We start from the raw sequence: 9,840 nt of genomic DNA, 5'->3' as shown, positions 1-9,840 counted from the left end.
ATATCCCGGCCGTCCGGAGATTTCCAGAATTCGCGATAAGGCGTCATGTTGAAAGTTGTAGCGACGTCATCCTGGAAAACGGACTCAATAATATCAGTGATTGATTGATGATACACGCCAGGAATTTCGAGTTCTGGGGCCTCGGTCTCGGCGTCCCACTTCTCACCCTCTTTAGGTAGCCTGATCTTGACGGCAGATTGGCACCAGCCATATTCCTGGCGGAACAGATTAGACTTCTTCTCCAGGTAGGCGTCAATATTTTTGGATTCCCGGGTATGGGAAAATGAAGCGGCATCAATATTATTGAATAACGGATCACCAACGAAGCCGGCAAGCCACTGCAACTCTGCAACTGACTGCTGGCCGGTTCCAGAGTAATGGTAAGCCATAAGGAGGCCAGAAGTCGGGTTGGAGAAGGCTGCGTAGAGGTCGTCCTGTTCGATCACCTTGGACGACAATCCTTCGGTGATTCGACTCGAGTCCGGAACCCCATCACCTCCAGTGAGTGTGGGTGCATCGGTCACACTCTCGAGGGAATTTTCAATAGGGAGTATGCTGGGGCGGGTAGGATAAACTCGGTAGAGACCTGCTGCATCAGGTTCCATCTCAAATGGTATGAAAAGCGGGGGGGCATCGTGTTCTGACTGTACCGGGGAAGGTGCACGAGGCTGGGGGTCCATGAGTTGATCCGCGTTGACATCATTGTGATGTTCGCGTTGCTGACGGGTAGAGGGCGGCATATGCGCCAGGTGAGTAGCTGAACCTGGCAAGAAGTCTGCAAAGCGGGCGGGCATGCGTATTCTCCATCCAGAGCGCTGGGAGACAACAGGTGGAGGTGAGGGCGATGGCACACGACTTATTTCAATCTAGTAAATGTGTAGTTAGTACAATCCTGTTGTAGATATCAAATTAATACATACATCATTATTAAAATCGCCTTCCTGATCGATAGGCATAGAGTCCTGAATCTCGGGCTGATCTGGAACGAAAACATCGTCAGGAACACGATCGGGGGATATGTCGCGCCGAGCCCTCTTGTCTTTTTTCTTCTTCTTATCTGCCTTGCGTTTGCGACTGAAAATTTGATCAGTAAGGGAAAAATTGAGCGTGCATTGACCTGAATGTGCTGCCAGCTGCTTGCGTGAGCTGAATGTTGCGCTGCAAGCTAAGCAGCAGAGGTCATTGACCATGGAATAAATGAATGCGGAGAAGGGGGGGACACGTCCTCACGAGGTCTCACTAGTTGCAGAAATGCTGTATCATATTTAAACGGTCTTCTACTGCGAAATTACATTAATTAAACGACTGAAATGAAGCATTAGTCCTACTACACGATGTAAAATACTCGATGGGAACGTACCTTCAACATTCTCTGCGCTCGATCGTGCTAATGCGAGTCGCCAGAACTCCACGTCGGAGAATCCTGTGAATCCTTGCCGGGATATTTACCCCCGAGGAGGTGAGATCTCGCGGATCTCAGGATAAGGAGTCCTAGTAAAAGTAGAAACTTGAGTGGTAAGTGTGGAAGATTTGCGACTCACCTATTAGACATTTGAATGGGATATGTGGTAGGACCTGTAGTAGACATTTGAGTAGGATATGTGTGAAGGATTGCTGACTTACATAGACATTTGAGTGGGATGTGGTAGCTCGTTGAAGCATATATTCGAAAGTAAAACATACGATCGAAAGTAAGGTCATACGATCGAAAATAATGTGATATCAATGATCGAGATGTCTGGGAATATCAAATTCAACATCCGCTGGGATATTCCGTGATATGAAGTCCTCGCCTCGTCTGTGGCTATGTTTATCAAACATTCATATCAATACCATTCATACCATGGCTAACGTACTTACTGCCCCCGACGCCTGGACCTCTGTCATTAACGTCTTCGGGGATGTCATATTCGTCGACATCCAAAATGCCATCTCCTTAAATAACACTTACTGCTTCAACGTCCACTTAGATTCTCCCGGCCCCAAGGTTTTTTTTTCTCTATCTATAAAAACTAATCTAATTTATAACAGAAAATTGTTTTTCGCATCCAGCAACTTGAACAAACCAATAATCACGACTCGGGTTCAGATGACTCGCTCACTGAGTATGAATCCGACGAAGAGGAGAACGGTGGTAACGGGGACGATGCGGAGATGAAGACAGAAGATGCGGAGGTCGGAATCGCTGAGGTTAAGGTTGAAGATGAGGATCTAGGCGCAGTGATCGGTGGTCCAGACTTCCAGTAAGTTTCCAGCACTTTTAATACAATTGTTGACTGATTTTTCTCAAGGCCTGTAACCGCATCCCCTTGCAGCCTTCTTACTAGGCGCTTGGGGAACCCTCATCCAGACCCCGAGAATCCTACTGCGCCATGGAACTACTACGTGAAGAAAAGAGCTGAAGCGCCGGAGGACCATGAGGGGAACTTAGTAGAAGATCTGGCAGCAACCTCATAATTTTTTTTTCATTTCTTGTCCTGTACTATATCGTCTGATGTACTATATCATTTGTAAATCTTGCTCAATTGTAAATTCATCCGCATGCTCGTGTTCCCATCCCACCGTGATCAAAAGTTAGTTAGTCTCAATGTACTGATACAATGTCATCTACGCATGTATTTTATTCAGGGGGTGTTGATATGTTATTAATAAATCTAACAAACAAACATTAACAACGTGTCCTTATCTTTATCTCTCCCACCACTATGGCGCGTCACAATCGCGCCAATTCTACCTCATCGTCTTCCTCTTCTGAGTCGTCTGCGGGATCTTCTGCTAGATCGGAAGTGAGTACCCACCTGAGCACACCGCCACCCCGGATATCCAGGAAACGTGGAAGAGACGTGTTAGATGCGTCTGATAAGAATGGACGCAAGTCTAAAAAGGCCAGGTGAGTCATTCAGAGATATCAGTTGTCCCAAACAGAGCTTATCTATAGGATGCATAGCCCAGTTAGAGCCGAAAAGAAGGCCGAAAAACACAACGGTGAGGTTTTTCATTGAATTTTACGCGATCTCATATTGATCTTGATGAGATTATAGGAGATCACACACTAAAGTCCTTACGCCGCGGGAGCAGTGCATCCACGTTGCACGTTGGATCCCACGCGGACTTGATATGTTCTGCGATCTCAAGCAGACGATCCAGGTAAGTCTACTTTTGGAGCAAGAAGAAGAAGCCGAGGCCGAGGACGGAGATGAAGCGGAAGAAGAACACATCAAGGCTGCCCGCAGTAAGATCCTGGACGCCTGGTATGTACAATTGACTGCATATATGCGCACTCTGACCGCATATATGCACACACTAACTACTTATATCTATGCTAACATAATTTTCAGTGACGATATCACTCGTGCACGGTACAAGCGGACGTTCGAATACGTCATGGAACACGCCCCTTATCTTGGGACTCTGATTGGAAGGAGAAAAAAACGCGAGGAGCTCGCACAACTCATTGGCGAGGTGCGTATGTTTTTTTTACATCAATTGCAACTAACTATATATTTACAGATGCAAAATATGATTAACCATACGCGCTCTGAGGACGCAAGTCGTCTCAAGTCTCGCATGGGCTCATACGCCGCTCCAAACCCGGACAAAGAGCTTATCTGTCCGCCCATCACTGACGACAGCAAGAGCCGCGCTCTAATGGGTTTTAATCACGCCCAGCTGGGCAAATTACTTTGTCCGGTTAAGTATCTGGTCGACTACATCAAGGATCCGCATGGGTATGTTTTTTTTCTTAAGGTTATCTGTACTAACAAGTTATTTCTACAGGATGAAGAACAAGTTCGATAGCGCGTCCTTAAAGGTGACCGCTGCCTTATGGCCCGCCTTTCTCTATCCAGGCAACACTGCGGGCGAAGATTTTGACCCGGAAGACATTATTGAAGGGCTTTTTCGCGGATATCTTTTGGAGCGGGTAGGTTTTTCATTACTATATTGGGCTACTCTAATACATACAGGTTATCAAACATATCTTCACCTCTCCGTCGTCTGCGCTCAAGGCTGGCGTCTCTAGTGGAACTCGCGCTTGCAATGCAAAGCTCCATGGGATGAAAGAAGTTGGGGCCGAGCATATCACGTATGCCGCGGTTCAGGTAAGTTTTTTTTTCGCAGACTTAATTTACTCAGTCTATATTTTACAGGCTCGCTTTGCTATTAGCTCGCTTGAAAAATGGAAAGACCACGATGGTCTTTTCTATTACACTAACTTCTATACTAGGATTGTAAATCTTATTCGGGGGAGGAAGGACGAGGGGTGGGTCAACTCCCTGCTAGGACATTATAACGAGTAAGTGATTTTTCGTGTTGTGTATTTGTTCTAATTGTTCATTGATATAGGAAACTGTTCGGCAATGAAAATGGCGCCAAGCCTTGTCATTCTCCGAACATAGAGTGTTCCGAGGACAACGATATGATTGCAATGGAACGGCAACTCGCCGCACGTGCCGCACATGCTTCCAGATCCTCAGACAAATCATCTGCACCATCTTTGGCACTCGATAATCAACAAGAGTCGCATGGCAAGTCCGTCCCTCCCCCTGATAGTTTGCCTCCATATCCTCCGTTAGCCACCTCGTCTCCTCAAGAGTCAGCGTGCTTCCCTACCCCCAATCCTCAAGAGTTGGCGCACTTCCCTACCCCCGATCCTCCTGTCGACTCGTGCAAGGCGCAAGAAGTCTTACCTGCACGCCCCCCTACTCCCAATCCTCCTGATAACTCACACAAGCGCAAGCAAGTCTCCGCATCAGCCCTTTTCGATGATAACAGCCCTCTTACTGAAGAAGATGAAGAGATCACTCGACCTACTAAGCGCAAATGAAAGAATGCTGCTGTTCCACCGAAGAAGACTCCGAAACGCAAGGCAAAGAAATAGCTATTCAAGGTGAGTCACAACTGTCTCGTAGTCTGTTCAATACTTATAACCTTCACTCGATCGTATTAGGATTCACTCTACCACATCATTTTTACCGTCTCCATTCGCATTTGCATCACCCGGCTCTTCTGCCCATGTACTACTCTCACGAACTCTACAGTACTCTTCTGCTCTCGTGCTCTCATGGACCCGCATGTCTCATTTTTTCGTTGCAGTCTTCAATGACATCACTCATATGCTTTCTTCGCTATATCGTGTCCAGGCGATCGGTACGCAGTTACCACTATTACATTAGATTATATTCTACCATACCACATGTATCAGTATAGCTCAATGATAGGTGGTTATTATGGGATATGAATTTGATCGGATGTTATAACTACATATAAGACGATGCAATCATACAACACTCTGGAACATGGCGGTGAGTATATCACGCGCTCTAGAACGTGGCTGTGACCATATCACAAAAAATCGATTCGGTATATTTGTATGTATTGTACGCTCTATGATAGATACTTGTCACAGTCGTTACAGTGTGTCACAGGGGCTACACGTGTATATATATCTATATATACCTTGGGGAGTTTTGCTGATGGGGCCGCTCTGGCACTCACATATCTCGCTAGTCACATGACACGGAGACAATGGCAGTCCAGGGCCCAGACACAAGTCGGAGAAAGGACAACAAGAAAAATAGAGGCATGGCCCGCATGAGCTCAGGGGCATTGGATACAATTCGATAGATAACAGTATGTCTACTAAATGACGTCTATCCGCAATAAACGCCTCCAGGACACCCGACGGATGTCCCATGTGTTGCACCAGAAATGCCCGCGATTGTGAAAATAGCATTCACGATACCACCGAGACCTTCTCCTGCAATAAAGCCCGCGGCAATAGCAAAACAGTACATTTGATAGTTGTTAAAGAACCTGCACGAGATGATGCCGTTAGAGAAGACGAAGAAAAGATATGTCATGAGGCGCACATTCTCCTCCAGAAAAATGCCAGAGTCGAGCCGAAAAACATGGCCAGGGGGTACGTGCAGATGTCTTGCCAAAGTGAGTAGGACGAACATTACGTTGTCAAATATAGATCACTTACTCATGATAAACCCAATTCCAATAGCGTTGAAGTTGCTTCATTCTGTGTCAGATGAATCGGAGGCACAACCGTGAATTACTTACGGTATGAAGTCGTGATATTTCGGAGGCACCACAGTATACTTGGCCACGACAGAGAGGACAGCTGCTAATCCAAGTGCGATGGCGGCATATCCAGACGACGGCGGAATGGGTAACGTGCTCGAAGATACAGCAACAGCCACTGCACGCCATGACTGCACATCAGGCGTTGGGAATGCGCATGTCGTGTGGTTCAGGTCATTGATGCAGGGGTAAGCAGTAGAAAACACAACGTAGAGACCAGCTGATACAAAAATTGATACCACGGCTCCGAAGAGTTGAGCAACGAATACAGCCTTTGGAGATGATCGGAGGAGGTGCGTAGTCTTCAGGTCCCCAACCATATGCGCAGCTAATAACAGCATCAACAGATATTCCGTGTCTGAACAAAGAACCCTGGTATACCTTGTTCCGCAGAACCTGTTGAATTTACGGCATTCTAGCAGCTCGTCATGCTTGAAGATTGATTTTACTTGCCTAGTGTCAACATTCCAGAAAGCAAGTTTAGGAGTTCGCCTCGTTTGACGGCGTAGTTCTGACCCCTCCCTAAACCTCCGAAGATCAGCTGCGAAGCATTACCTATTCAAATAGTCAGTATACTTCGGTGATGAATTGCTTGATGGAGTCACCGATTGATGTGACGGGATTAATGTTCGTCCGACCAGCACTTTCACAACCAATGAAGCTGAATAAGAAGGAGAATAGAATTGCTGCATGACGGAAATCAAGAGTCAGCTTCGACTTGGAACCGATCTAACACGATGCGGACATACCAAGGAGGGTGACACCAACGTTCTGTCCGAACTGGACATCCATCACGACGCACGTAATGATGGTACTGAGGACAAGGAGAGAACCCCAGGCCCAGAAGGGGACACGTTCGTGCTCGGGTACAGGATCAAAGGAATCGTCCTCTACATTGTCTTTCGAGAACCGCTGCAGGAGCGTTCCACATGCGGAGCGCATTCCGGCATACAAGGACTTCCAATTACACCCCACTTCTGCAAAACTTGCGCACAGGAGCATCAGTGTGCCCGGCCAGATCAGCCAGTATCTAGGAGATGGATGATGGATGGGATCTGTAAGACTCCTACATACAATATTGAGAATATCTTATGGCAGGAACGACAGACAACCCACATTCCCATATAATTCATGTATCCAGGTATAGATGGGTTTGCAATGGTCCCGAAAGCCTGCCATGGGTGGTTCGTCAGGTTAGTACGTCACGCACACGAATTCCTGCACGGACCAGTCCTTTTGCAACAATTATAGGACCCAAAATAGCCCACGCGAAAAAACTCTGGATAACGCCACATATGAGCGGTGCATGCAGTCATAGGCACGATACATACTCCACCGAGGAAGCTATACGAGGCGTTGATGCCTGTGAGCATCCCTACACCAATGAACGCGGGCGTCCACTCCCAAATCCATCCCTGCCGACTGATAATCAGACAATGTTTCTATGATCAGTGATGTGCTCACCCAGCTCTCAGCGGCAATTGCTGAACTCCACCCGATTCTGTTCAGAGCGTAGAAAACATGCCAATCCCAAAGCATTCCCGGAGCATACTCGCTGACCACCCGCAAAATAATGGCAAAGACGAAGGCCCATATCAGTGCCTTGGTTTTCTTCCTTGCTGTTGCCTCTGCGTTTATGCCGACATGCAAGGAATGGATCGTGTACGCAGCAGCCACACCGGAAGGAAATACGAGCTTTAACTTCAAAATGTAGAATTTCCTCAGCGGTTGAGTGAAGCTCAAACCGAAGAATGCGCAACAAATGGTGAAAGTGATCAGTCTGGCAAAGTCATCTTTAGGGTGGACGCTCAACAGTCCAAGCTGGTAAGCGGCGGGAAAACCTGAGGTGAAGAGCAATCCAAGACTTCCTGCTGACGTAGCAGCTGATTGACAAATGTTGTTTTCTTTGGGCCCAAAATAGCCTCCGCCAAGGAAAGTGGGTGCACTTCTTGACAGTGGTTTCAAAATTGCGAAGCCTAAGATGGCGCCGAAGAGTGACGAGCCAAACGTCCACCCCGTCTGTGTGAAAGGGTGAATGTCTAATAAACGGACTTGAAGGATAACTGACCTTGAGACCCAGGTAGATGTTGCTAGCTGCGATGATGCCGCCCAACATGCAGCCGACTAGTACGGCTCGAATAGTTAGCTGTTGTTCCTCAACAGGCGCATCCGGAGACTCCGGAAACGGGTCATCTGTGTTGATGAATCGCACGGGTTCTAACTTCCCTTCAGACTCATCAGACACGGAGGTGATGTCGGTGGTAATGGCACTCTTCTCTTTGTCCGAGTGAGAAGATACGGACCGTACATAGGCCAATTGGTCCTGGTCCTGAGGAGTTATGGTCGTCATCTTCAAACCGCGAGGTAGACTTAGAGTTGAAGGTACTGTCGTTGTTTAGAGAGAGACGCGATATATATACCACATCCTCAGGCTTAATTGACAGATCCTTGGCTCTAACCATAAGGCGCAAGGTACAAGTTCAGGCTTGGCGGTGATAAGTACCTAGCCGATAAGCAAGTATGATTGGGATGGATGCGATGGCACCAGTCAGCTGACTACAAAAGACAACTTGAGGTACGCCCTGAGGAGAGTTACTACCTTGCTCAACAGCACCTAGGAATGACGTGTGATGATCAGCAGTTTATAGACGCATGATGGATGCACAAATGAAACATTCCCGATAACGAACTTGAGAGCTCTGCTCCATGGATTAAGTTTCCCCGGACCCACTTTGCCACATTGATGCTAATACCACCAAAAACAAGTAGCCAAGACAGCACTACCTTCCAGAGACTCGTCAGCATATAATTGCAGGATACACTCACTCATGGATACCACTGGTGAATATCACTGGATTGAATCGTTCATGGTATGTCACCGTATGTGGCTAGAAGTCTCACAAAGTTCAACCTGGCAATTAAGCTAAATATGAATGCGAAGGTACCACTGTTGATAATGCCAGGCTGGGCCCTGGGCTTGGTATTTCAAGCACTCTTAATCATGAAGAACTGGAATCTCACCAACAATTGTGAATACCGATGCTCTTTGCTGTGTGTAGGAACGTTCGGTAGAGCAGTAACAACTTGAACCAGATTGGCATAAGCACATGCCACCATGATGGATGTTCGCATTCTGATTTGATGCCACGGAAGCATTTATGTAATTATACACCATTTTGTATGTATCATACCGCCGGCGAGTCGTAACGTCGAATTCTTGTGTGCGTGGTCCGCGGGTCCATGCGATTTATGCTTTGGTTTCTGTCACATTCACACTTCACACATCTCTCTAGTACAACTTCCACATTTGTCACGCTTTTCTCTTCCTCTGCTCACCCGATTCCTCACATTAGACCTCCCCACTATGCAAGGCTTCCCCCGTCACACTTTAGTTCACGCGCGTTTGTCCTCTCAAACAAAAGTTATTCTTCTCTTCCCTGAATTAATCCTAGGCTGTCGGCGTCACAGGTACAGCTGCTACTAGTGAACAGGCTGGGCGGCAACTCCCCCCTTCGCCTCCTTATTTACATCACTCCTGGGAATCTGCAACTGGCAGATGCAAATGTTCAAACCTCAATGGCGCTACTTGAACACCCTCGAGAAATTCGTGTACACTTAGAGATAGTTCACGCGCCGTGGAGTTTCATTTGCAGCTTGCGAGACAGAATAGATTCGCACCTTGTATATCATAATGACCAGATCTATAGACCCTAGAAGCTTTCAAAAGTTACACCCGGAGCATTAAATCAG

The 9,840-nt window shown here is 47.1% G+C and overlaps 3 protein-coding genes across 3 annotated transcripts; 2 read left to right on the top strand and 1 right to left on the bottom strand.

Moving 5' to 3' along the window:
• Positions 1-1,843: 1,843 nt before the first annotated feature.
• On the top strand, positions 1,844-2,457 carry EDB91DRAFT_1251738 (uncharacterized protein; the record flags this gene model as incomplete). Its single annotated transcript, XM_041323422.1, has 3 exons — positions 1,844-1,987; positions 2,032-2,243; positions 2,292-2,457. The coding sequence occupies 3 exons, from the start codon at positions 1,844-1,846 to the stop codon at positions 2,455-2,457; spliced, it is 522 nt and encodes a 173-aa protein (XP_041174033.1).
• A 248-nt stretch (positions 2,458-2,705) lies between these two features.
• Positions 2,706-4,825, top strand: EDB91DRAFT_1251737 (uncharacterized protein; the record flags this gene model as incomplete). Its single annotated transcript, XM_041323421.1, has 9 exons — positions 2,706-2,890; positions 2,948-2,985; positions 3,059-3,251; positions 3,339-3,462; positions 3,511-3,728; positions 3,778-3,922; positions 3,966-4,100; positions 4,149-4,294; positions 4,345-4,825. 9 exons carry the CDS (start codon positions 2,706-2,708, stop codon positions 4,823-4,825), a joined length of 1,665 nt encoding a protein of 554 aa, XP_041174032.1.
• An 826-nt stretch (positions 4,826-5,651) lies between these two features.
• Positions 5,652-8,440, bottom strand: EDB91DRAFT_1238742 (OPT oligopeptide transporter protein-domain-containing protein; the record flags this gene model as incomplete). Its single annotated transcript, XM_041321762.1, has 11 exons — positions 5,652-5,814; positions 5,983-6,021; positions 6,070-6,462; positions 6,540-6,645; positions 6,696-6,776; positions 6,840-7,156; positions 7,207-7,262; positions 7,319-7,369; positions 7,422-7,505; positions 7,555-8,109; positions 8,159-8,440. The coding sequence occupies 11 exons, from the start codon at positions 8,438-8,440 to the stop codon at positions 5,652-5,654; spliced, it is 2,127 nt and encodes a 708-aa protein (XP_041174031.1).
• Positions 8,441-9,840: the final 1,400 nt, after the last annotated feature.

This window comes from Suillus paluster (assembly GCF_016628075.1).
Source record: "Suillus paluster strain FC165 chromosome Unknown EDB91scaffold_57, whole genome shotgun sequence".
Classification (NCBI taxonomy): Eukaryota; Fungi; Basidiomycota; class Agaricomycetes; order Boletales; family Suillaceae; genus Suillus; species Suillus paluster.
This window is presented reverse-complemented; position numbering and strand designations above follow the sequence as displayed.